The following is a 27456-nucleotide window of genomic DNA, read 5'->3' on the forward strand; positions in this document are numbered from 1 at the left end:
CCTCTCTTCTTCAACATGAATTACTCCCAGGGCTACTTCAAATGCTCCAATACGCTACTACTCCATCTCAAACTTCTGCTGCAACAATCAAAGTTATTGCTCATTGCAAGTACATAAATTATTGGAATCCATCATTTCCATACATGGCCTTCCCTTTAGCTCAGTTGAATTTAAAGGATTTTTCAGCAGAGGTGTCATTTAAGGTATTCCCATTCCCAGATAGCCTTCAAGCAACAGATCAGGATGAAAATGTCCTGCAGACCAGCCTTGTCCTGGGACAGATTGTTTGAAGAGAAGAGCTGATAAGGCAGTCAGGTATCTCATTCTTCAACTCTCACTTGAATCATCTCTGTTAGACTTAGTAGAAATCTGATAAGACACCAGAGGACGTAGCACAGGTGCTGTTCTGTTTACACCTAAACTTTGATTGCTTTTGTCATGAAAGTTCACTTTTGTTAGGAAGTTTGGAACTGGAATTTGCAAAAATGTAATGAAAAAAATGGGATCTGTGTGACAGGAATTCCATGGCACACGGAGACAAGGTGGCCTCACAGTTTTGGACAGCTTCAAAGGTATTCTTTCCAGGTACTTTACTAGAACAGAACCATTAGGAAAAGACTCTCCATGACCATCTGCTAGGGATGCTCAGCTGGACCTCCTGAGGTTTGTCAGGACAGAGTCAAGGCAATAACTCCACTTCTCCTATGGAAATGGGTCTTCTGTTATTTCCTCCCGACTAATCCAGTATACAAAGGAGCACTGGTGGTTCAAAGGTTAAGTGCTCAGGTGCTAGCCAAAATGTTAGCATTTGGAAATCACCCAGCAGCTCTGCGTGAGAAAGATCTGGTGACCTGCTCCCATAAAGATTACAGCCTAGAAAACCTATGGAGCAGTTCTACGCTGTCACATGGGGTCGCTATGAGTCAGAATCAACTTTATGGCACCTAACAACAAAAGACCAGTATAACACAAAGATGTTTGGAAGAGAACATCCCAAGAAATATAAAGATTATATTGGCCATACGGGAGGGAGCACAGTGAGTTATTGAAAGCTGTTATTGCTCAATGTCAACATTTTTATTTCTTTTGAAATCTGTAGTTCTCTTCTTCAGTGGCTTAAATGGGGACTTTGGCCAGTGGAATTTCAAAGGACAAAAAGTCTGTTTTGTGGAAGGTATATTCCATCCTTGACTGTTATTCAATTCATCAGGCATTTGGATTTGGAGGTTTTCTCACTGCAGGAAGCTGTGGCCCTCCCCTCAGTGTGGGAGGTGACAGGTACATGGATTTGTGTTTTCCAGGCTGCTCCCCCATGTCAGGTCCAAATGCAGTGAGTGGCCTGGAGGGAGGCTTATTGACTGTGCAGTGTGGTTATGACCCAGGATGGAAGACCTACTACAAGTGGTGGTGTCGAGGAGCTCATTGGAGAAGCTGCAAAATCCTTGTTAAAACCAATGGATCAGAGGAGGAGGCGAGGGAGAAACGTGTGTCCATCAGGGACAGTCAGAAAAACCACACATTCATTGTGACCATGGAGAAGCTCAGAAGAGATGATGCAGACCTTCACTGGTGTGGGATTGAGAACTGGAATTGACCTTCCAGTCAAGGTTAACGTGTCAATTGACCCAGGTAAGAGTGTGTGTCTGTGTGGATGTGTCTTTCAGTGCCTGCTCCGTCCTAGTCCCTGAGGGATCTCTTGAGTGACTGAACTGTGGGCAAGGCAGAGGGTGGATGAGCCCCGGGGTGTCAGTGAACCCCACTGTCTGCTTGGAGTTAGGAGGGGCTTCTCTTACATGGTCTCTCATGGCTCCCAGGGCTCCTCCAGGATGGAATGAAGCCTTTCTGGGCACATTCTCTTCTCTGCACACCTTAGTCTCTTGCCCATAGAGAACAAGGTGATGGTTCCAGTTCCAGCTCATGGGCCAAAGGGACCCCCTTCATGGGACCCAGAGACACCAATGCCTGCCAAAGCTGTCTTGGGACCCCTGGTGCCCAAGTGTGGCTACTCTTTGTGGAGTTCTAGGCTGGGACTTCATTGCCTCTTCCCACCCTCCATCCCATATCCAACCTCAGGGGAGACAGAGGTCCAGCATAGCCGGGTTGCTGTTTTTTAATTCCGAGGTCTGGAAAGGCTTCCACAATCAAGTGACTTCCCTCCTGGTGTCTGAAATCCCATTATCAGCCATTTATACATGAGCCTAATAACGTATTCTTCCTAAGTCCTTCTACGAGGCAAACACTCCTGGAAAGGTCTGCTTAAATGTACCAGTGACTTGGCTGGAGTTTATCTGTTGGGCTCTGCTTCTACTGACCCTTGGATGGGCAGCACCAGCTCTCAGGACACTTGGGGCACCACAATCAACAGAGCCCCAGTCACACCTGGCCCGATGAGCATGCTACAGTTTGCAAAGTGCAGCATGTACCACATCTAACTTAATCCTCACAACACTCCGGAGAAGCCACATTCTAGAAGCTTAGGAATTTGCTCAAAGTAAAGGTTCTTCTTAACGTTATGATTTTGTTCAGGACTAGCTCTGACCTTAGAAGTCACAGATGTACGGTATATATTGACAGCACCAGGAAAGCTCCCATTCTACCCTGTCCTTGCTGGATAAATAAGAGCGGGGAGAGGCATGGGCTGACGTGCTGTCATAAGCTGTGGAAGTGTTTAAAATCCAAGTGAACTCCAGCCACCCTTGTCGTGAGGCTCTTCCTGGGCCCTCTCCAGCCCTTCCAGGGCCTGATCTAGGTCCTCTCTGCACCTGTGTCGTCCCCACCTGCTTCTGAGGCTCTTGAGGATCCTAGAGGCTGGGGAGATATGAGCTATCTAGACTGCAGCCCCCTCCTCACAGCCCTGCTCCAAGCTCATCAGGCACTGCCCCCTCCCCAGGTTCAGAGCCATGAGCAGCACTGGGTGGGTCAGCAGGCAGAATGCTATGCAGTCTGGTCTGTATGCCAAGCACTAACTACAATGTGAACCACCACCAACATCACATTTACAGTGCCAGCCACCTCAGAAGAGACCACAGCCTCCCTCAATATGACCAGCCAGCTCTCTGATGTCAGGTAAGCCAGCTCAGATGTTGCTGTTCCCTGTGGCCCACTCGGCCCAAACTGCTCCAACACAGGAACTCTTCATCATCCCAGATTCTAGCTGGAGCTTAGGCTTGAACCCTGAGGCTCCTTTGAGGGTGAGGGGCCCAGGGGCCTGTCCCACATGCTCTCAGGCCTCCCAGGGTCCTTCTAGCCCCTGCAGACTCCCATCCTGGAGCTCAGTGCGGTTGGTAGGTTTGTGGGTTGGTCCATTCATGCATTTCTTCATGTCACCTTTACTGCGGTAAACTGTACCTGGCAGTCAGCAGGAAGAGGAGGCTAAGAGCCTTCGCCTGATGAGGCAGCTCACTACCAGTCACTGTGTCACCAACGGTTCCCTTCTCAGCAGTGTCCGCTTCTGGCTTCTGGTGTTCCTGGAGGTGCCTTTCTTCCTGGTGATGCTCAATACTGTCCTCTGTGTGAACAGGCCTCAGAGGGGCCCTGAGGAAGGAGGTGGGGTGAGCCCAACTATGAGAACTAGTAGTCCTGGTGCCCAGGATGCCCTGTCCAAAAACGCAGACCGTTAAGTGGAATCAGAATGATCCTCTTGGAAACACATCTTGTGTCACCATCCACATCTGTATCGGAACACTCTCTTTGTTAATGTCTTAAAAACTTTTCTTGTGCATGATCCTCACACAACAATAATTAATAATAAATACGTCCTCTCTGACTAAGAGTGCACTTTGGCAATGAGTATACAACTTCCAACTAAAAATACAACATCACCAGTACTTTGGAAACCTCAGGAGATCTTCCTGATGTGTATAATCCTTCCAGGATGAAGTGTTGTTTTGGGATCATTCATTCCTTTCACAGGTGAGGCAGATCCACAGCTTCCACTTGACCTTTCCTGCCCTAATAGCCCGTATGTCACAGGTCTGACACCAGTATGAAGATTCTGCCAGTTGCTGAATATGGTTATTCAATCATGCATTCTGAAACTCGGGAAATAACAGAGAGGTTCAGGGATCCACTGGGCCCTTTGGGGGACAGACTTGAGTCAAAACTCCTTTGATGCCCACCCTCCATAAGCCTCACTCCTACCAGGTGTTTCTCTAGGAATTGGGGTCAGTTCAGAGCCAGTGTCCAGGATTCCCTGACAGATCAGATTATTCCCTTCCACATGGAAAGTCAACCCGGTTAGTGGTTCCATGACTCTTTGGGGATGGTTTGGAGGATGAATAAATATAGAAATCTTTGGCAGCATGGTGGGGTGCTTCCTTCCTCCTTCCTCAGGGCACCTGACCTCCCCTTCATTCATGGGCTCTGGGTTGGTGACCTGACTCAAGTGTGGACATTGAGCAGCCATGATTCTCTGGGAACACAAGACAGCCAGGCTCCTATTCGGTAGACCCAGCGCTCTTTGGTTCATGCAGGTCAGGTAAGACTCAGCCAACTGCCCATCAACCTCAGTCCCAGGGGCACTTGATGGACCTGTAACCCCAAAGATCTCCGCTTGTCACGCTGTTCTGAGGACTCCTCAGTCATGGAGCCCTGCCGCTGGGTCTTCTCACCCACTGACTCAGTCCACAAATATTTATTGAGAGCTCATCAGATACCAGGACCTGATCTAGGCATCACAGTCCAATAAACAGACATAGGTCTCTTCCATGGACCTTACTTTCTGTGGGCTGAGAACAACAATTAACAGGAAAATCAGTACACACACAGAGAGAAACATAGAGGCAGAGTATGAGGTTTCGTGGAGTGAAATCAACTGAGAGGGGGACACAGGGGCAGGGGCAGGGGTCTGCTGTCAGGCCTCTCTGATGGGGTGACATTTAGGCAGGGATCAGAGGAAAGTCATGGGGTGAGCTGTGTGCATACCTGCAGGAACCTGTTACCGTGGGAAGTCCAGCCAGGCTCCCGTCTCCCCGTTCCAACCTCATGGCTGTGTCTGAGATGCTGGTTTTGCTGACCAGGGTCAGGATGGAGGAGAGGAACAGATTTGGGGGCAGGTATGGAGAGGGGAACAGGGACCCGGTTTGTGCCTGAGAAGGCTGAGAGGCTGTGACACACCTGGGGAGACAGCAGGAAGATCCTGCCCCTTGTCCTGCCTTCATCCTCTTTCCAGGAGAACCTGACCTTAAGGCCTATCTTTTCATAAGGACATGCTACTCTAGGTTAGGACAGACCTGCCCTCCTCCCTCCTGGGAAGGTCTGTCCCCACCCCTGCCTCTGCAAATCCTGTTGTTATCCCTGTGGATCCAGGAGAGATCCCATAGCCTGTGCTTGTCGAGGATGCCCTTTAAGCTATGAAACCTCGTTGGCTGTGGCCACTAGGGGTGGAGTGGGTCATTCACTGCTTCTCAGAGCCACCACTTCCCCTTTCAGCAGCTTCCTGCCCCTGAGCTCGACCTGTTCCATTCAGTTCTCTGTGCTCGTTCTCACTGGCGGTAAATGCAAGAGTTAAAAGCCAGGGTCTCAGAGGGATTGTGAGGGTTGTCCCATGCCTGGGTCTGGGAGCAGAGAGCACAAGAGCAGGGAAGCCCCAGCCTGAGGGACATGCACCCTGGTTGGGGACTCAGCACAGATAGGGCACCATTGAAGGTGTCTGGACCCCTGTGGTCAGAATTAGAGGAGGGGGATCTAGGGGCAGAGCTCTCCATGAGCATGTGGAGCTGGAGATTGTAGGGAACACAGCCCCTGTGTCATCACCACCAAGGCTGGAGAAGGATGGACTACCTTGACTCCACTGCCATAACTGTCACCCTGATCACGAGGAAACAACAGTTTTAGATGGACAAGGGTGAAGTCCCAACTAGAAGGAAACACCCAACGGTGCTCTGCTGTGTGGGAGTGTGAGCCATGGAGACCAGCAGGCCTGAGAGCAGTGGGCAGGAGCTGTGTCCTCTCTGAGTGACCTTGGGCTGTGAGTCAGTTGGGATGAGAGGAGCAAAAGGACCAAGCTCCTTGTGTGTCCAACCCAGCCACCAGCTGCTTTTCCTCTCAGCCCCTTCGGTCCTGACCCCTTGGGGAGCAGGCCTTCATGGGTGCTGGATGAAGAACAGAGAGGCGCAGAGAAAAGCAGAAGTGGGCACAATAACCTCTGAGAGAAAGCTTGAGGCCATGCCCACTGGACCCGTGCTGTTGCGGTGGAGATCTGTGCTGAAGAAATGACCCTGTGGGGCAGCAAGACCCTGTGGCTGCTCACAGTGCTGCTCCTTCTCAGTGTTCCAGATAAGTGGGGCGGCCTTGGCTTGGGGACTTCTGCTCTGACTATGAGAGGAGGGGGTGGGGGAAGGGATGAGGTGAGGGAAGGAAGTGAGAGGAAAGGGTAGTGGAGAGGGTGAGGGGAGAGAATGAGAAGAGGGGTAAGGGAGAGGCTAGGAAAGGGGATAAGGGAGGGGGTAACGGGAGGGGTGAGGGGAAGGGGTGAAGGGAAGAAGTAAAGGGAGAGAGGGGGTGAGGTGACAAGGGGAGTAAGGGGAAGGGGTGAGGGGAGTGGATGGGGGAGGGGATGAGGGGAAGGGTGACGGAAGGGGAAGAGGGGAGAGAGTGAGAGCAGGGGGTGAAGGGAGGGGTGAGGAGAGGGGATGAGGAGAGAGGGTGAAGAGAGGGAGTGATGAGAGGGGGTGAGGGGAGGGGATGAGGGGAGAGATGAGAGGAGGGAGTGAGGAAGGGAGTAAGGCGAAGGCATGAGGGAAGGGGTGAGGGGAGCGGATGAAGGTGCAGTGGAGTGAGGAGAGGGGAGAGGTGCCAAGAACACTCCGGAGCCATCAGCACCTGCCCACAGGACAAGACTCAGAGGGGCCTCAATGAGAGTCAGTGCCTGAACGTTACTGTAATTATTGCATCAGAAATGGTGTCTTGGTACATCACACACACACACACACACACACACACACGGTATTTTCCTGTCCTGGCCCCTCTTGTCTCTTGGACACTCTCAGTTCCTGTTCCCACCTCTGACAGCAGGGAGCTCCTCATCCCTCAGGCCCAAGTCCCTGGCTGCTGCCCCCTCCAGACTATGAGGGATCCTGAGGACTGACCTCTGGGGCACCTCTGACCCAGGACCATCCAGATGAGGAGCCCGGACTAGCTTGTGTTTTCCAGGATGCGTGACAAATTATGGATAACATTGTCAAGAATGGGAATTCCAGAACACTTAATTGTGCTCATGAAGAACCTGTACATAGCTCAAGAGGCAGTCATTCTAACAGAACAAGGGGATACTGTATGGTTTAAAGTCAGGAAAGGTGTGCATCAGGGATGTATCCTTTCACCATACTTATTCAATCTATATGCTGAGCAAATAACCCGAGAAGCTGGGCTATAAGAAGAACATAGCATCAAGATCGGAGGAAGACTCATTAACAACCTGAGATATGCAGATGACACAACCTTGCTCGCTGAAAGTGAAGAAGACTTGAAGCACTTACTAATGAACATAAAAGACTACAGCCTTCAATATGGATTACACCTCAACACAAAGAAAACAAAAATCCTAACAACTGGATCAATAAGCAACATTGTCAGATATTTCATTTTACTTGGATCCACAATCAATGCCTATGGAAGCAACAGTCAAGAAATCAAAAGATGTATATTGCATTGGGTAAATCTGCTGCAAAAGACCCCTTTAAAGTGTTAAAAAATAAAGATGTCACTTTGAGGACTAAGGTGTGCCTGACCCAAACCATGGTATTTTCCATCACCTCATATGCATGCAAAGCCTGGACAATGAATAAGGAAGACTGAAGAAGAATTGATGCCTTTGAATTAAGGTGTTGGCAAAGAATATTGAATATACCATGGACTGCCAGAAGAAAAACAAGTCTGTCTTGGAAAAAGTACAGCCAGAATGTTTCTTAGAAGTGAGGGTGATGAGCCTTCATCTCACCTACTTTGGACACATTATCATGAGTGCCTAGTCCCTGAAGAATGACATTATACTTGGTAAAGTAGAGGGTAGGTGAAAAAGAGGAAGACCCTCAACGGGACGGATTTACACAGTGGCTGCAACAATGGGCTCAAACATAGCAATGACTGTGAGGATGGCCCAGGACCTGGCAGTGTTTCATTCTATTGTACGTAGGGTCGCTATGAGTTGGAACTGAGTAGAGGGCACCTAACAACATACCTGTGGTTATAATCCCATTTGGGAATGTGTTTTCTTTGTTATGTTAATGAGGCAGTATTATTGTAGGGTGTGTTTTTAAATCAATCTCTTTTGAGATACAAAAGAGCAGATTAAGCAAGCAACAAAAAAGCAGAGATGGGGGAATACAGAGGCCATGCCACATGAAGATCACCAAAGAGCCAAGAAACAGAAAATGAAAAAAGACAAAGACCTTTCCCCAGAGCCAATAGAGAAAGAAAGTCTTCTTCTGGAGCCGGTGCACTGAATTAGGACTTTTAGCTTCCTAAACACTGAGAAAATAAATTTCTATTTGTTAAAGCCACGCACTTGTGGTATTTCTGTTATAGCAGCACTTGATAACTTAAGACACCACGAAACTTCCAGTCACAAGCAACAAATTTAACTCACACTACTTCCCTTCTAATGAACATCTAAAGAGTTCATTGTTTTAAAGCCCATACTAAGAAACATCAAGCAAAAAGTTCTCACTAGGTTTTATTGCATTTGCTCAGTCTTTTGTGAGAAATGAAGAGAGTTTTAATTACTCCATTTCTTCGTTATCTAGTGCTGCTATAACAAAAATACCACAAATGGATGGCTTTAACAAGCAAATTTATTCTCTCACAGTTTAGGAGGCTAGAAGTCTGAATTCATGACACCAGCTCCAGGGGAAGTCTTTTTCTCTCTGTTGGCTCTTGGAGAGAGTCCTGGTCATCAATCTTCCCCTGGTCTAAGAGTTTCTCAGCGCAGGGACACCGGTCCAATGATGTGCTCCACTCCTGGCTCTTCCTTCTTGGTGGTAGTAGGCCCCTCTCCTCTCTGCTTGATTCTCTGTTTCATATCTCAAAAGAGATTGACTCTAGATAAAACCTAATCCTGTAGATTGTGTCCTGCCTCCTTAACATAAATGCCTCTAATCCTGCCTCACTAACATCATAGAGGTAGGATTTACAACACCTAGGATAATCACATCAGTCCACAAAATGGTAGACAACCATACAATACTGGGATTCATGGCCTAGCCAAGTTGACACACACTTTCGGGGGACACAATTCATTCCATTCCATTCCACCCTTTGGTCCCCAAAATTCATGTCCTTGCCACATGTAAAATATATTCACCCCATCATGTCATCCCAAAAGTCTTAAATCAACTCCAAGTGCAAATTCCATCCTGGGGCACAATTCATCTTCATCTGTGAAATCTAGAATACAAGTTATCTGCTTCCAAAGTACAATGGTAGAACAGGCACAAGGTAGACATTTTCTTTACCAATGAGAGAAATTGGAGGGAAAGAAGGGATAAGAGGCACCAACCAAGTCCTTGTCTTTTCATCTTCTACTTCCTGGTTCCTTGTCCTCTCGGTCTGAAGGCACTCAGCCCTCTTGAGCCATGGGTCTGCTCTGATGCTGTCTTGCATCAGTATCCTGGTTCTGCTGCCGCTGTTTCTTTGCCGCTGGTTCTCACAGTCTGTACCATCTCCAGCTTTACTGCTCTCCTCACTTCCTTCTGAGCCCTCACCAGAATTGCCTTTCATGTCCGTAATTCCACCAACGGTCCTTTCAAGGCGACCTAGGCTTTTACTATCAGGCATCTTAAAACCTTCCAGCCTCTACTCAGTCACAGTTTCAAACCACTTCCACATAGTAGGCATCTGTTAACACAGCACCCCAATCCCAGCACACAATTCAATCCATAATATCTGTTTTATTAGGGAAAAACTGACTGCCTTGTCTAACAAGCTGCACCACAAGATGGACTAGACCTGGATGTGCTACCTCAGAGTGGAAACGACCTGAGCCCTGGCCATGCTTGTTGTTAGATGTCATCGAATGCGTTCCAACTCATAGCGACCCTATATACAGCGGAACGAAACATTGCCCAGTCTTGCGCCACCCTCACAATTGTTGCTATATTTGAGCCTATTGTTGCAGCCACTGTGGCAATCCATTTTGTTGAAGGTCTTCCTCTTTTTTGCTGACTCTCTACCAAGCATGATGCTCTTCTCCAGGGACTGATCCCTCCTGATAACATGTCTAAAGTGAGACAAAGTCTCCCCATCCTTGCTTCCAAGGAACACTCTGGCTGTACTTTTTCCAAGACAGATTTGTTCATTCTTCTGGCGTCCATCGTACATTGAATATTCTTTGCCAACACTATAACTCCAAGGCATCAATTCTTTTCTGGCCTTCCTTATTCACTGTCCAGCTTTCACATGCATATGAGGTGACTGAAAATATCATGGCTTGGGTCAGGCCCACCTTAGTCCTCAGTGACATATTTGGCATTGCTAGGGGTGGCTTTTCCACCACTTGTCTGTCAGTTGGTTGTACTGTGGTGGCTTGTGTGTTATTGTGACGCTGGAAGCTGTACCACTGGTATTTGAAATACCAGCAGGGTTACCTATGGTAGACAGATTTCAGCGGAGCTTCCAGACTAAGACAGACTAGGAAGAAAGACCTGGTGGTCTACTTCTGAAAAAACTGACTGGTGAAAACCTTATGAATATAAGCAGAACACTGTCTGATATAGTGCCGGAAGATGAGCCTCTCAGGTTGGAAGGCACTCAAAATATGACTGAGGGAGAGCTGCCTCCTCAAAGTAGAGTCAGCCTTAATGACATGGATAGAGTCAAGCTTTCAGGACCTTCATCTGATGATGTGACTTGACTCAAAATGAGAAGTAACAGCTGCAAGCATCCCTTGAAATATAGAGATTATATTGGCCACAGGGGAGGGAGAGCAGTGAATTACAGAAAGCTGTTATTGCTCAGTGTCAACGTTTTTATTTCTTTTGAAATCTGTAGTTACACTCTTCAGTGACTTAAGTGGGGGTTTGACCAGTGGAATTTCAAAGGAAAAAAGGTCTGTCTTGTAGAAGGTATATTCCATACTTGACTGTTATTCAACTCATCAGGCGTTTGGATTTGGGAGCTATTCCCACTGCAGGAAGCTGTGGCCCTCCCTTCAGGGTGGGAGGTGACTGGTACATGGATTTGTGTTTTCCAGGCTGCTCCCCCATGTCAGGTCCAAATGCAGTGAGTGGCCTGGAGGGAGGCTCATTGACCGTGCAGTGTGTTTATGACCCAGGATGGGAGACCTACTACAAGTGGTGGTGTCGAGGAGCTCATTGGGTTAACTGCAAAATCCTAGTTAAAACCACAGGGTCAGAGCAGCAGGTGAAGAAGGACCGCGTGTCCATCAGGGACAGTCAGAAAAACCGCATATTCCGTGTGACCATGGGGAAGCTTAGAGAAGATGATGCAGGCATTTACTGGTGTGGGATTGAGAGAACCGGAATTGACCTTGCAGTCAAAGTTAACGTGTCAATTGACCCAGGTAAGAGTGTGTGGCTGTGGATGTGTCTTTCAGTGTCTGCTCTGTCTTGGTCTCTGAGGGCTCTCTTGAGTGACTCAACTGTGGGTAGGGCAGAGGGTGGTTGAGCCCCAGGGTGTCAGTGAACCCCACTGTCGACTTAGGGTTGAGAGGGGCTTCTCTTACATGGTCTCTCATGGCTCCCAGGGCTCCTCCAGGATGGAATGAAGCCTTTCTGGGCACATTCTCTTCTCTACACAGCTCAGTCTCTTCCCATAGAGAACAAGGCGATGGTCCCCAGTTCTAGCTCATGGATCAAAGGGACCCCCTTCCATGGGACCCAGAGACACCAATCCCTGCCAAAGCTTTCTTGGGACCTCTGGTGCCCAGGTGTGGCTACTCTTTGTGGAGTTCTAGGCTGGGACTTCATTGCCTCTTCCCACTCCCTATCCCGTATCCAACCTCGGGGGAGACAGAGGTCCAGCATAGTTGGATTGCTTGGTCTAATTCTGAGGTCTGGAAAGGCTCCCACAATCAAATCACTGCCCTCCTGGTATCTGAAATCTCACTGTCAGCCATTTATGCATCTGAACCTAATAATGTCTCTTCCTAAGTCCTTCTACAAGGCAGACACTCCTGGGAAGGTCAGCTTAGAGATCCCAGTGCCTTGGCTGGAGTTTATCTGTTGGGCTCTGCTTCTGCTGACCCTTGGAAGGGCAGCACCAGCTCTCGGGACACTTGGGGCACCACAATCAACAGAGCCCCAGTCACTCCTGGCCTGATGAAACACTACAGTTTGCAAAGTGCAACATGTACTTCATCTAACTTAATCCTCACAACACTCCGGAGAAGCCACATCCTAGAAGCTTAGGAACTTGCCCAAAGTAAAGGTTCTTCTTAACATGATTTTGTTCAGGATTTTGTTTAGCTCTGACCTTAGAAGTCACAGATTTAGGATATATGTTGATAGCAGTGTGCAAGCTCCCATTCCACCCTGTCCTTGCTGGATAAATAAGATCAGGGAGAGGTATGGGCTGAGGTGCTGTCATAAGCATTGGAAGTATTTAGAATCCAAGTGAACTCCAGCCACCCTTGTCCTGAGGTTCTTCCTGGGCCCCCTCCAGCCCTTCCAGGGTCTGATCAAGGTCCTATATGTGCCTGTGTCAGCCCCACTTGCTTCTGAGGCTCTTGAGGATCCTAGAGGCTGGGGAGATATGAGAGATCTAGAATACAGCCCCCTCCTCACAGCCCTGCTCAAGGCTCCTCAGGCAAGGGCACTGCCCCCTCCCCAGGTTCAGAGCCATGTGTAGTGCTGGGTGGGTCAGCAGGCAGAGTGCTATGTAATCTTGTCTGTATGCCAAGCACTAACTACAATGTGGACCACCACCACCTTCCCCAACACCACATTTACAGCACCAGCCACCCTAGAGGAGACCACAGGCTCCCCCACTATGACCAGCCAGCTCTCCGATGTCAGGTAAGCCAGCTCAGATGCTACTGTTCCCAGTGACCTACTCACCCAAGCTTCTCCATTGGGGGAACGCTTTGTCGTCCCAGATTCTAGCTGGAGATTGGGCTGAAACTCTCAGCTCCTTTGATAGGGTGAGGGTGCCAGGGGCCTGTCCCGCTTGCTCTCAGGCCACACGGTGTCATTCTAGCCCCTGCAGACCCCCATCCTGGAGCTCTGTGCAGTTGGTAGATTTATGGGTTTGTCCATTCATGCATTTTTTCATCTCACCTTTACTGAGCTAACCTGTACCTGGCGGGCAGGAGGAAGAGGAGGCTAAGGGCCTTCCCCTGAGAAGGCAGCTCACTGCCTGTCACTGTGTCACCTACAGGTCCCTTCTCAGCAGTGTCTACTTCTGGATTCTGGTTTTCCTGGAGATGCCTCTGCTACTGGTGATGCTCAGTGCTGTCCTCTGGGTAAACAGGCCTCAGAGGGGCCCTGAGGAAGGAGGTGGGGTGAGCCCAACTATGAGAACTAGTAGTCCTGGTGCCCAGGATGCCCTGTCCAAAAACACAGACTGTTGAGTGGAATCAGAATGATTCTTTCAGAAACACATCCTGTGTCACTGTCCACATCTCTATCGAGACACTTTCTTTGTTAATGTCTTAAAAACTTTTTCTTGTGCATGATCCTCCCACAACAATAATTAATAATAAATATGTCCTCTCTGACTAAGAGTGCACTTTGGCAATGAGTATACAACTTCCAACTAAAAAAACAACATCACCAATACTTTGGAAACCTCAGGAGGTCTTCCTGATGTCTATGATCCCTCCAGGACAAGGTGTTGGTCTCGGATCATTCACTATTTTCACAAGTAAGTCGGGTCCACAGCTTCCACTTGACCTTTCCTGCCCTAATAACCTACATGTCACAGGTCTGACACCAGTGTGAAGATTCCGCCAGTTGCTAAATATGGTTATTCAATCACGCATTCCAAAACTCGGGAAATAACAGAGAGGTTCAGGGATCCACTGGGCCCTCTGGGTCAGTTCAGAGCCAGTGTCCAGGATTCCCTGGAAGTTCAGATTATTCCCTTCTGCATGGAAGGTCAACCCAATTTGTGGTTCCATGACACTTTGGGGATGGTTGGGAGGATTAACGAACACAGATTTTTGGCAGTACAGTAGAGTGCTTCCCTTCTCCTTCCTTAGGGGACCTGACCTCCCCTTCATTCATGGGCTCTGGGTTGGTGACCCTCCTCAAGTGTGGACACTGGGCAGCAATGATTCTCTGTTTGGGAACACGAGTCAGTCAGGCTTCTGTTCACTAGACCTAGAGCTCTTCAGCTCATGCAGATCAGGTCAGACTCAGCTGACTGCCCGTCAACCTCAGTCCCAGGGGCACTCGATAGACTTTTAACCCCAAAGATCTCCGCATGTCACGCTGTGCTGAGGACTCCTTAGTCATTGAGCCCTACCACTGGGTCTTCTCACCCACTCATTCAGTCAGCAAATATTTACTGAGCACTCACCAGATACCAGGCCCTGATCTAGGCATTGCAGTCCAATAAACAGACAAAGGTCTATTCCATGGACCTTACGTTCTGTGGGCCAAGAACAGTGAACAAACAGGAAAATCCATACACACACATGGAGAAACACAGAGGCAGAGCATGAGATTTCATGAAATGGGGACAGAGGGGCAGGGGTCTGCTGTCATGTCCCTCTGATGGGGTGACATTTAGGCAGAGAGCAGAGGGAAAGTCATGGGGTGAGCCCTGTGCATACCTGTAGGAACAGCACTGCTGGCACAGGGACTGGCAATTCCAGGGGACTCTCCAGGGAGCCCTCCAGATGTCCATCTGGGCAGACAGGGAGCAGATGTCTGCATGGCCAAGCCCCCCCCGCCCCCGGCTCCAGGGATCAGTCTTCTGCCTTCTGGATAGAAAATGTCACACCAGGATTGGAGACCTCAGTTCTCTGAAGGCAGGTGAGGTCTGAGAGGATCGTTCATTCATATGCTCCTCTACTCACCAGGCCCTGCATGGACTTGTAATAAGTAAGCCCTGGGGTCACTGGGCTCGACTGTGGACCAGACAAAGATGCTGTCCCTATGCTCATGGCTCCAGTGCAGAGGGGACAGACAAAATAAAGAATCACAGGTCTGAAAAAGACCCAGAGAGAAGTGTTGCGGGGACCATGAGGATGTATATAAAAGGATCAAGGATCAACATGACCTGGGAGGGTCATGGAAGTGTCGGCCAAGCCCGAGGGTGTAAGCCAGGCAGAGGAGGAGGAGACCAGGGTCTGGGCAAGGTCTGAGTCAATCTGGAACCAGGATGCTGCAGCATGAAGGGACCACCTGAGCTGCCCACGGGAGGAGAATCTTGATGTACGTTCATCCTGCACACAGGCAGGGGCCCTGGGGAGTTTAGGCAGAGCTGTTGCAGGGGCAGGATGCAGTCTGAGAAGGACCAGAGCTGCATGTGGTGGAGGGAATAGGAGGGGACACAGTGTAGGGACCTGGTCACCATGGGAGGTTCAGCCAGGCTCATGTCTCCCCCATTCCATCCTGATGGCCATGCCTGAGATGCTGGTGCTGCTGTCCAGGGGAATGGAGACCAATTGTTGTACCTTGGATGACCACTTTCAAGTGGTTCAAGAGGAGACAGACAGATCTGGGGGCGGGATGTGAAGAGGGGAATAGGGACCTAGTCTGTGCATGACAAGGCTGAGAAGCTGTGACACACCTGGGGAGACGGCAGAAAGGTCCTGTCCCTTGTGCTGACTTCATCACCTTTCCGGGAGAACCTGAACCTAAGATCCATCCTGTCATGAGGACAAGCTGCTCTGGGTTAGGATAGACCAGCCTCCCCCTGCCCCATCCCGGGAAGGCCTGTCTCCACTCCTGCCTCCTGTGAATCCCCTGGTTATAACTGTGGACCCAGGAGAGACTGCACAGCCTGTGCTCATCGTGGATGCCCTCTTAGCTATGAAACCTCCTTCCCTGCGGCCACTGGGGGAGGAATGGGTCAGTCTCCACTTCTCATGGCCTCCACTTCTCCTTTCAGCAGCTTTCTGCCCTTCAGTTCCACCTGCTCCATTCCGTTCTCTGTCCTCAGTCTCACTGTGGGGCAGAGTGTGGTAAAGATAAGAGGGACTCAGAGAGTTTGTGAGGGCTGTCCTGTTCCTGGGTCTGGGAGCAGGGAGCACATGAGAAGGGAAGCAGCAGCCTGAGGGACATGCACCCTGGTTGGGGACTCAGCACCTATAGGACACTGTTGAAGGTGCCTGGGGTCCTAGTGCCCCGTATGGTCAGAATCAGTGCTTGGGGTCTAGGGGTGGAGCCCTCCACGGGTGCATGGAATTGAAGGTCAGAGGGGACACAGCCCCTGTGTTGTCACCACCTCCATCCCCAAGATAGTTACCCTGACCACAGGGAGAAAAATATCACGCTATCTAGAAGGAAACACTCACCCGGGCTCTGCTGTGTGAGAGCATGAGCCATGGAGACCAGCAGGCCTGAGAGTGGTGGGGAGGGGTTGCATTCCCTCCTAGTAACCCCAGGCTGCGAGTCAGTTGGGATGACAGGAGCAAAAGGCCTCAGGTCCCAGTGTGTCCACTCCCTCCACCAGCTGCTTTCTCCCTGAGCACCCTCCATCCTGACCGCTTCGGGGAGCAGACCACCATCAGTCCTGGAAAGGAACAGAGAGGTGCAGAGAAAAGCAGAAGTGGGGACGAGGACCCTCTGTAAGGAGGCTTGAGGCTGGCCCCACTTGTCCTGTGCTGTTGCAGGTGACAACTGTAGATAGTATAGATATAACTCTTTTGGAAGAAAGACTGGCCTAAGTGTGGCACAAGCGGTTTTCGATTGGATGCTAACCTAAAGGTTGGGGGTTTGACCCCAGGCAGCAGCTCTGCAGAAGAAAGGCCTGGCAAACTGCTTCCACAAAGATTACAGCCAAGAAATTCCTCTGTAGCACGTGGGGTCACCATGATTAGGAATCAACTTGATGGCAACGAGAGTTTTGGTTTTTAAAGACATTAAATAATACCTCACATTTTAGTATCTTTATAATCACTATACTATTTATTCCCATAGATTACATACTTTTTATTTATAAATTTTATTGTGGTAAAATATACATAGGACAACCAAACACCTCATGGGATTTAGTTCCTTGGTTTGGAGGTTTAGGGTCATGGTTTCACAAGATGTCCCAGTTAATTGGTCTAATGACGTGTTCAGTGCTTCTGCTCTACCTCCTTGTTTGTTGTGCTTGCAAGCAGTCATCCAAGGTACAAACTGGTCTCCATTTGCTGGGAGCAACAGAGGAAGAAGAGAGTCAGGAACAGGAAGAGGAAAATGAATGTGTGACCAATTGCCTCCATGAACAACTGCCTCCTCTGCCATAACCAGAACTGGATGGTGCCTGACTATCATTACTGAACATTTTGATCAAGTATTCTACAGAAGAATCTTGATCAAAAGGGGACAAATGCAGAACAGAATTTCATATTCTCATGCACTCCAGGCTTTCTAGAGCCATGGAAGCTGGATGAATCCCCAAAACTAGTGCCCTGAGACAATCTTTAAACTTTAAACCAATAATATACCCTAAAGTCTTCTTAACACCAAACAATAGCTTAGCTTAACTGGTAAAGAATGCCTGCCTTGAGGATTATGCTCTTTTAAGATCTATCTATATGGGATCAAATCAACAACAGCAACTCAAAATGGGATGGTGATTGTATGTTAATGGAGGAGGAACAATTCTGAAAAAGGGAGTGAGAACAGTAGCACAACTTGAAGAATGTAATCAATGTCACTGAATTGTACATGTAGAAACTGTTGACTTGGTGTATGTTTTATTGTGTATACTCTCAACAACAATAAAAATAAAATTAATTATTTTAAACTGTATACGCACACACACACACACAGAGGCATCCTGGTGGCACAATTGCTAACCGAAAGGTTGGTGGTTCAAATCTACCAACAGCTCTTTGGGAAAAAAGACCTGGAAATCTGCTCCCACAAAGATTACAGCCTAGGAAACCCGATTGGGCAGTTCTTCTCTGTCCTATAGGGTTGCTATGAGTCAGAATGGACTCAATAGCACACAACAATAACAGCAAAATATATGTAACAAAAAAATTGTCATTTTGACCATTTTTCTATTTTTTTATTGTGGAAAATATGTATGTAACAAATTATTTGCCATTTCAACATTCTTCACGTGTACAATTTAGTGGCTTAGTTATGATCATCATGTTGTGTTTTAACCATTTTTCAGTGTACAGTTCAGTGATATTAATTACATTCGTCATGTTGGGCCACCATCACCACTATCCATTTCCAAAAGCTTTTCATCACCCCTAACAGAAACTCATACCCTTAAGCAACAACTCCCCATTGCCTCCCCTCAGACCCTGACAAACAACGTTCTACTTTCTGTCTCTATACATTTGTCTGTTGTAGACACCTCATATGCGTGAAATCCTACATTATTTGTCCTTTTGTGTCTGGCTTATTTCACTCAGTATAATGTTTTCAAGATTCATCCATGTTATAGCACGTCTCAGAACTTCATTTCTTTTTATGGCTGAATAATATTGCATTGTATGCATGTACCACATTTTGTTTATCCATTCAACTATTGATGGATACCTTTTGGCTATTGTGAATAATGCTGCAGTGAACATTGGTGTACAAGTATCTGTTTGGATCTATGCTTGTGAGTCTTTTGGTCATATACTGAGGAGTGGAATTGCTGGATCATATGGTAATTCTACGTTTAACTTTTTGAAGAACCGCCAAACCGTTTTCCACAGCGGGTGCACCATTTTACATTCCCACCAGCAATATATAAGGGTTTCAGTTTCTCCACATCCTCATCAGTACTTTCTATTTCCTGTTTTTCTGATCATAGCCATGATGGTGGGTGTGAAACAATATTGCGGTTTTGATTTGCGTTTCCCTGATGGCTAATGATGATGAGCATCATTTCATGTGCTCATTGTTAGGTGCTGTTGAGTTGTTTCTGACTCAGAGTGACCTTATGTACAACAGAACGAAACCCTGCCCAGTCCTGTGCCATCCTCACAGTCATTGCTATGTTTGAGCCCAATCTTGCAGCCACTTGTCGGTCCACCTTGTTGAGGGTCTTCCTTCTATCACTGACTCTCTACTAAGAATGATGTCCTTTTCCAGGGACTGATCCCTCCTGATAACATGTCCAAAGTACATGAGACAAAATCTCACCATCCTTACTTCTAAGGAGCATTCTGGCTGTACTTTTTCCAAGACAGATTTGTTCATTCTTCTGGTAGTCCATGGTATACTCAGTGTTCTTCACCAACACTATAATTCAAAGGCATCAATCCTTATTCGATCTTCCTTAATCATTGTCCAGCTTTCACTTGCTTATGAAGTGATTGAAAATACCATGGCTTGGCTCAAGGGCATCTTAGTCCTCAGAGTCACATCATTCCTTTTGAACACTTTCAAGAGGTCTTTTGTAGCAGATTTGGCCAATGCAATCCATCTTTTGATTTCTTGAGTGTTGCTCCCATGGGTGTTGATTGTAGATCCAAGTCAAACGAAATCCTTGACAATTTTAATATTTTCTCTGTTTATCATGATGTGCTTATTGGTCCAGTTGTGAGGATTTTTGTTTACTTTGAGGTGCAGTCCGTACTGAAGGCTGTAGTCCTTGATCTTCATCAGTAAGTGCTTCAAGTCCTCTTCACTTTCAGCAAGCAAGGTAGTGTTATTTGCATATTGCAGGTTGTTAGTAAGTCTTCCTCTAATCCCGATGCCCTGCTCTTCTTCATATAGTCCACCTTGGATTATTTGCTCAGCATACAGATTGAATAAGTATGGTGAAAAGATACAACCCTGACCCACAACTTTTCTGATTTTAAGCCATGCAGTATCCCCTTGTTCTGTTTGAGTGACTGCCAGTTGGTCTATATACATGGTCCGCATGAGCACAATGAAGTGTTCTGAAATTCCCATTCTTCACAATGTTATCAATAATTTGTTATGATCCACACAGTTGAGTGCCATTGCATAGTCAATAAAACACAGGTAAACATATTTCTGGTATTCCATGCTTTCAGCCAAGATCCACCTGACATTAGCAGAGATATCCCTCATTCCATCTCCTCTTCTGAATCCAGCTTGAATTTCTGGCAGTTTCCTGTCAAGGTACTGCTGCAACCACTTTTGAATGATCTTCAGCAAAATTTTACTTGTGTATGATATTGTTCGATAATTTCTGCATTCTGTTGGGTCAACTTTCTTTGGAATGGGCCCAAATATGGATCTCTTCCAGTCAGTTGGCCAGGTAGCTGTCTTCCAAATTCTTGGCATAGACAAGTGAGCACTTTCAGCGTTACATCTGTTTGTTGAAACATCTCAATTGGTATTCTGTCAATTCCTGGAGCCTTGTTTTTTGCCAATATTGGCATTGTAGCTTAGACTTCTTTCTTCACCAGTTCTTGATCATATGCTACCTCCTGAAAGGGTTGAACGTCGACTAATTATTTTTAGGATAGTGACTCCGTGTATTCCTTCCATCTTCTTTTGATGCTTCCTGCATGGTTTAATGTTTTCCCTGTAGAATCCTTCAGTATCACAACTCGAGGCTTGAATTTTGTCTTCAGTTCTTTTAGCTTGAGAAATGTCGAGTGTGTTCTTCTCTTTTTGGTTTTCTAGCTCTAGATCTTTGCACATTTCATTGTAATACTTTACTTTGTCTTCTCAAACTGCCCTTTGAAATCTTCTGTTCAGCTCTTTTACTTCATCATATCTTCCATTAACTTAGCCACTCTATGTTCAAGAGCAAGTTTCAGAGTCTCTTCTGACATCCATTTTGGTCTTTACTTTCTTTCTTGTCTTTTTAATGATCTTTTGCTTTCCTCATGTATGATGTCCTTGATGTCATCCCACAACTTGTCAGCTTCGGTCATTAGAGTTCAGTGAGTCAAATCTATTCTTGAGATAGTCTCTAAATTCAGGTGGGATATACTCTAGGTTGTACTTTGGCTCTTGTGGACTTGTTTTAATTTTCTTCAGCTTTAACTTGAACTTGCATAGGAGCAATTGATGGTCTGTTCCACAGTTGGCCCCTGGCCTTGTTCTAACTGATGATATTGAGCTTCTTCACCATCTCTTTCACAGATATAGTCAATTTGATTCCTGTATATTCCATCTGGTGAAGTCCACATATATAGTCACCATTTATATTCTTGAAAAAGGTATCAGCAATGAAAAACTCATTGATCTTGCAAAATTCTATCACGTAATGTCTGGCATCATTTATATCACCAAGGCCATATTCAATTGTTTATTGACCATTTATTTGTACATCTTCTTTGGAGAAATGTCTACTCAAGTCCTTTGCCCATTTTTTTTTTTTTTTTGCTCATTTTTTAATTGAATGGTTTGTCGTTTTGGTGTTGGTTGTTCCATAAATTAGATTTTATTATCGGCATTTTATAGAGACACCACATGTCTTGCTCAAGGTCATGCAGGTGATAAGTGAATGAGTCACAGGAGGACCTAGCCTCCTGCTTCCTAGTCTAGTGCATTCTCCTCTTAACCTTGACATTCAAGACTATAGGAATCCTTTCTGAATCATGGTTGGATTGAAACATACATTTCTGGAACACATTACAATTATTACACCAAGTAAACCACCTCATACAACTTCTCTCATACATTTTCATGTTCACCTAAAAAATGTGAAGATCCAAAGGAAAAACCATGCTAGCTTTAGTTAATTAAATCCCTTTTCATAGAAATTCTTCTAGTGTCTACCACACTCTGTCCTTGGAATCTTCCAGCAGGAATACCAGCAACTCTCCTTCGTTTTCTAGCACTCTCCCAGGGAAGGTGTTGATGTGGCCAGAAGGAAGGAGGAAAGTGAAAATTCCGAAAGGAGCATCAACGAGCCAGAAAGGAAGGACATTCTTGGGACCTCATAGCCGGAACAGTGTTCCTTACAGGTGGATGCTGGGAGTTTAAGAACTGCAAGCTCTCAGGGAATGCATTACAGGTTAGGACCCCGGTTTCCTATCCTTACATGGCCACTCTGTGCAAGCTGAAGACGCTTACCACAAGGAATGTATGTGTGTGTTTAGAGTTTGGGGTCCATGTGGATCTGAAAGAAGGTGGGTCCATGCAAGTTTATGGGGTCCCTGCTTTGTGCCCAGCCCTGAACTGGGTCCAGTGGGGGCTATGCAAGAAGGAAGGCCACAACCTGAGGACCTTCTGTCAAGATGAGGACACATGTTCAAGACTAGAAACCATTCAGGAACTCTGGGGTTATAGTGCCAACTGGAGGTTCAGGGCTAGAGCTGGGAGGATCATGGGGTTAGGGAAGATTCCCAGGACACAGCCTCATTTTTGGTACCACCAAGGGCCAGATAAGCTCAGTGTGGCCTTACTCCTCCCCACAGGGCTACTAATCATGACCATAAGGAAGTGAGGGAGGAGTTACTGGTCACAGCAGAAGGGAGCCACCCCACCAAGCCCTGTAGTCCTGGGGTATGCGGGAGAGGGTAGACAGAGCAGGCCTGTGAGTACAGTGAGTAATGGGGGTGGGGGCGGTATCTTGACTGGAAATAGCTAGGGATCCTCGATTCAACTGGGATTAAATAGGAGAATACTCATTCCAAGTGGCATCTCTGCTAGCTATGGGCTGCTCTGCCCCCTCAGTGTCCATTTTCTGACCAGCTCTGGAAGACAGAATCTGAAGAAGGAAGCAGTGCTGCAGCTCCAAGAGAAGCAGAAGTGTGAGTCTCGAAGAAAAGCAGAAGTGTGACCCTCCTCTCTTGGGAAGGGCTGAAATGTGGTATCAAGCTGGGACTCAGGCTATTTCAGATGACGCCTGCCTTTGAGAAATGACCCAGTGGGACTGTGCCACGTGGCTGCCTTCAGCTCTGCTGCTTCTCTTGGTCCCAGGTGAGGGGGCATCCTGGACTGAAACTCTGTCTTGGGGCAGTGGGAGGCAGGGAGAGTGTATGAGGGGGAGGGAAGCAAAGGAGGTGTCACATGAGGAACCCCAAATCTGGACTCTGACACCATTCTGTCTGCCACTGAAGGACTGCACCCGTTGGAGAGAAGGGGTTAGGTCCTGTCCCTCCTTCTGCACCCCACAACCTTTGATAGCCTCATGGATTGTGGGGCACAGAGGTAGGTGTGGAGGAGGGTATTTGTGGGAACTTCTCAGAGGAATCATTATGGGAAGAAGGAAGGTGAGAGGCAGGCTGCCCTCTGAGTGGGTGGGAGAGTGGTATGAGGGGCATGTATTTTGGGGGAGGCATCCTCCCCATGGTTCTCCTGTTGCTAGATGTGCAGGAAGCATGGGGACTGGGGAAAAGCAGACCGTGGTGTCAGGGACACAGAGGTGTAGCTGGAGCAGCACAGGAACTGACTGGAGCCTGAGCAGGGAGAAGCTCTGGCACAGGTTTGGCTGGTGACAGCCCCTAGATGGGCCTGAGGGCCAGGGTCAGTTGTCTCCAAGGAGAGATGGGGATGGAGGGGAGATGGAAGGGCGGTGGGGAGAGAAGGGAGGAGCGTTCCTTTGGTGAGAACTCCAAGGCTGGAGTCTTCCTTCCCAGGGATTCAGCTTCTGGGCCCTCAGCCAGGACAGCTTTCCTCTCACAGGCCCTGCACATTTCTTGTTAGGTTTATTTACTCCTGGGATATCTAAAACCTTTTTGGTTGTTTTTCTCATAAATTGGCTGTTTTTTCTATTTTATTTGCTAACTAGTTATCTATAGAAAATCAATTAATTTTTGTATGTTGATTTGGAAACCAGTCATCCTCCTATTATCAAGTTTTCCGTTGATTCTTTTGGGCTTTCACATGCTTTGCATGGACTGAGAGTTTGTGTTCCTCTCTGATGTTTATTTCTTGTATTTCCTTCTCTCACTGAGAAAGATGTCCCCCAGAATGACGCCCAGTGCTGTAGTGATAGTTCTCATCCTTGCCTTGTCCCTGACTCACGGGAAAGGGTCTAGTGTTTCCCAGTAAGTCTGAAGGATGTGTCTATTCACATCTATTTACGAGGATTCTTCAAAACACCAGCAACAGGTGTTGGATGCCTTCTCAGTATCTATGGAGATGATTATTTTTTCCTCCTGTGAACTAAGAAGGTGATGACTATGAAGAGATTTGGTCAGACTTTAGTCTGGATATATTATGCAATTTTATGTAAAGAATTAAAGAAATTTTTTGGTTTCTATATTCTCAGCAAATGTTTAAATAAAGTTGGGATTGTTTGTTCCTTAAAGATTTAAAAGAATTCATTTGTGTAACTGTCTGAGTTTTGCCCCTTTCGGATGGGAAGTAATTACTTGATAACATTCGTCTTTATTTGGTCTACATAAAAAAAATTAAAAAAAAAAACTATTCCAGGCCAATTTTGATAATTTGTATTTTCCTAGAAAATCATCTGTTTTATCCAAGTTTACAAACTTATTTGTAGAGACTTGCAAATTACTCTGGTTATTTTTCTTTTGAATTGTGTATTTGTGTCTTCTTCATTTTTTTTTTTTTTTAACTTGGCTACCCACTGGTTTGTCTGTATTATCATTTGCTCCTTCCCAAAGAAAAATCAGTTTTTCAATGTATATATGAATTCCACTGTTTTCCTGTTTCCTAACTCACCAATGTCTGCGCTAGATTTACTCTTTCTTCCCTTCTCTGCTGGGTGTCCTTGCCAACTTCTTGAGTTGGACGATTAGCTCATTTACTTTCCTGCTTTCTCATTCAGTGATGTGAGATGAGACTTTGGGATCCTAAGGTAAAACATTAAGACAACAGAAGAGCATCCCATAGAGGACTTACAGAAAAAGTGAAAGTCCTAGCCCAAGAATGACCTCCAGTCTCCTGTGTTTATTTTTACAGAAACTGGGGGAGGAGGATTGGTAAGTGCTGGATGGGAGAAAGCACAGAAAGGCAAATTAGGAGGCTTGTAAATAACTGTTATTGTTCCAGGTAAGTGGGGAGATAATACTGAAGGTTTCCTGACATCCTTCCTATCTCTTAAGTATAAGGACACCTTCACAAGTGACATAGAATCTTTTGGGAGTCCTGGTGATATTTTTACCCTCAAAATTTCAACTGCAGGATGTCCTCAAAAGTGGGACTGTCATGGATTGAATTATGTCCCCCACAAAATGTATGTATCAAGTTGGCTGGGCCATGATTCTGGGTATTGTGTGATTTTCCCATGTGTTGTAAATCCTACCTCTATGATGTTAATGAGGGAGGATGGGTGGCAGTTGTGTTAGTGAGGCAGGACTCAATCTACAAGATTGGATTGTGTCCTGAGGCAATCTCTTGAGATATAAAAGAGAGAAGTGAGCAGAGAGACAGGGGGCCCTCATACCACCAAGAAAGCAGTGCCAGTAGCAGAGCGTGTCCTTTGGACCTGGGATCCTTGCGTGGAGAAGCTCCTAGTCCGGGGGAACATTGATGAGAAGAAGTCCGACAGAGAGAGAAAGCCTTGCCCTGGAGCTGATGCCCTGAATTTGGACTTTCAGCCTACTTTACTATGAGGAAATAAACTTTTCTTTGTTGAAGCCATCCACTTACGGTATTTCTGTTATAGCAGCACTAGATGACTAAGACAAGGACCAAAAAAAAAGGTTTATTTTTGTTGCTGTAAGGCGAGAGAAGTGAATCAGGAGAGAGAGAGAGCAACCAAAGATAAGCCAGACCCTTGAGACAGAACAGCAGACAAGAAGCTGTGAACAGGGGCAGTGGTTCACACAATTTACAGCCAAGGAGAGGTAGGGAACAGAGTTAGGACGTAGTGACCAGGAACAGCATCTTGGGTGAAGGAAGGCTGGGGACTGACATTTATTTATTAAACATTTAAATTGTATGTCAATTTTAATAATTTATGTTATTCTAGAAAACCATACATTTATCCGAGTTTGTAAATGTATTTGTAGAGTATTTCTGCAATGTACTGTTTTGATTCCTTTGCTTTTCTCTGTATTTGTGGTTACTTTCTCCTTCATTTCTAATTTTATGTGTTTGTATTTTCTCTATTCTTGTTTTGGCTAGCCAGGGGGTTATCAATTTTTATTAGATTGTATCATGTGACATTCCTGCTTTTTTGGTTCAAAAATAATTGAACATCAGCTTTTTCATACTGTTCAACTTAATATTATTTAGCAGACATTTTACATCCATTATCTCATTTAACACCCTCAAATGCCATGTGAAATGGGCACAGTTTTCACCACTTTACAGATGAGACATCTGAAGCCCAGAGAAGGTGAGTAAATTACCCCTAAACACACAGTTGATATGTAATAAAGCTGAGACATACACCCAGATTTTTCTGATGCTAAAGTCAGGGTGTACCTTTGAACTTCACCTTGGCAATCACTACCCAGAATTTCTGTAAAGGTCACACCCACCTCAGGGCTTGGAAGGCCTTCTCTGGAGCTCTCCTCTGAGCATCTGGGCATCTAGGCCAGGAAAGGAGGTCCAGGGCCCCCAGGAGGGGGACTGATGGGAGCTTGTGGGCAGCTTTGGACAGCGGTCGAGAAAGGTATGGAGCCTCCATGGGTTGAAGAAAGGGCTCAAGGCTCTTGGAGAAGCCCCAGATGAGGAAGGAACCTCACAGTGAAGTATTTATTGAGGGCCTACTATGTGCCAGGCACTTCTAGGCATTGAATTTGTAACAAGGACAAGGCTCTACCCTCCTGGAGCTGATATTCAAGTGGTGCCAAAGTCTGCAAGTGAAGGGATTTAAGGACCTGAAGAAGCAAGTGAAATGAAATAGTTCTAACTCTGGAGAAGAGAACAAGCCACATGATCACAGAATTCCGAGGGTGGTGGGGGTGGCACTCACAGCTGCCCAGGCGCACCTGCCCCTCAGCTCAGGGCAGGGCTAGTGTCCTCTACCTGGGTGGCCAGCATCAGCTTCACACACATCACCTTACTGTCTGCGCTTCGTATCTGGGGAAAAAAATAAACAACAACAAAAAAAAACCTGTTGCCATCAAGTTGATTCCGACTCATAGATGATCCTACAGGACAGAGTAGAACTGCCCCATAGAGTTTCCAAGGAGGGCCTGATGGATTCGAACTGCTGAACCTTTTGGTTAGCAGCCGTACTACTTAACCACTACACCGCCAGAGTTTCCAAAACAGCAGACATGAATCTAGGAAAGAAAAAATGAGTGTCTTAGTCATCTAGTGCTGCTACAACAGAAATACCACAAGAGGATGGCTTTAACAAAGAGAAATTTATTTCTTCACAGTGAAGTAGGCTATATAAGTCCAAATTCAGGGCATCAGCTTTAGGGGAAGCCTTTCTCTCTCTGTCGGCCTTCTCATCAGTGTTCCCCCGGACTAGGAGCTTTGCAGGGACCCAGGTCCAAAGGACACACTCTGCTCCTGGCACTGCTTTCTTGGTGGTATGAGGTCCCCCTGTCTCTCTGCTCACTTCTCTCTTTTATATCTCAAGAGATTGCCT

The 27456-nt window shown here is 46.8% G+C and overlaps 2 protein-coding genes across 5 annotated transcripts in view; both read left to right on the forward strand.

Moving 5' to 3' along the window:
* The first annotated feature begins 10759 nt into the window (after positions 1-10759).
* Positions 10760-21906, forward strand: LOC101356618 (CMRF35-like molecule 4). Of its 2 annotated transcripts, XR_002823706.1 has the most exons (5): positions 10760-11518; positions 12908-12971; positions 13333-13417; positions 13678-13818; positions 21830-21906. XR_002823706.1 is itself a non-coding variant. In XM_023729266.1 (3 exons), exons 1-3 carry the CDS (start codon positions 11170-11172, stop codon positions 13523-13525), a joined length of 606 nt encoding a protein of 201 aa, XP_023585034.1. In that variant the 5' UTR covers positions 10760-11169; the 3' UTR covers positions 13526-13817. The 2 variants fall into 2 exon arrangements, 1 of the variants encoding a protein (XP_023585034.1); XM_023729266.1 differs by lacking the exon at positions 21830-21906 and having other exon boundaries at positions 13333-13817.
* An 874-nt stretch (positions 21907-22780) lies between these two features.
* Positions 22781-27456, forward strand: part of LOC101356866 (CMRF35-like molecule 6) — a 10075-nt gene continuing 5399 nt past the window's right edge. For 2 of the 3 annotated variants that reach the window (XM_023729263.1, XM_023729264.1), the window contains exon 1: positions 22961-23147. In XM_023729263.1, the coding sequence (XP_023585031.1) occupies positions 22976-23147 (172 nt within the window). In that variant the 5' untranslated portion in view covers positions 22961-22975. Of the gene's footprint in view, positions 22917-22960; positions 23148-27456 lie in introns of those variants that run through there. The other variant, XM_023729265.1, reaches the window with a different exon arrangement.

This window comes from Trichechus manatus, unplaced genomic scaffold (assembly GCF_000243295.1).
Source record: "Trichechus manatus latirostris isolate Lorelei unplaced genomic scaffold, TriManLat1.0 scaffold00028, whole genome shotgun sequence".
NCBI classification, from domain to species: Eukaryota; Metazoa; Chordata; class Mammalia; order Sirenia; family Trichechidae; genus Trichechus; species Trichechus manatus.

Coding starts and splice junctions, on each gene's coding strand:
- LOC101356618 (XM_023729266.1), top strand. CDS start 11,170: ATGGATTTGTGTTTTCCAGGCTGCTCCCCCATGTCAGGTCCAAATGCA. Junction 11,519..12,907: donor TAACGTGTCAATTGACCCAG/GTAAGAGTGTGT, acceptor CCACATTTACAG/CACCAGCCACCCTAGAGGAG. Junction 12,972..13,332: donor AGCCAGCTCTCCGATGTCAG/GTAAGCCAGCTC, acceptor TGTCACCTACAG/GTCCCTTCTCAGCAGTGTCT.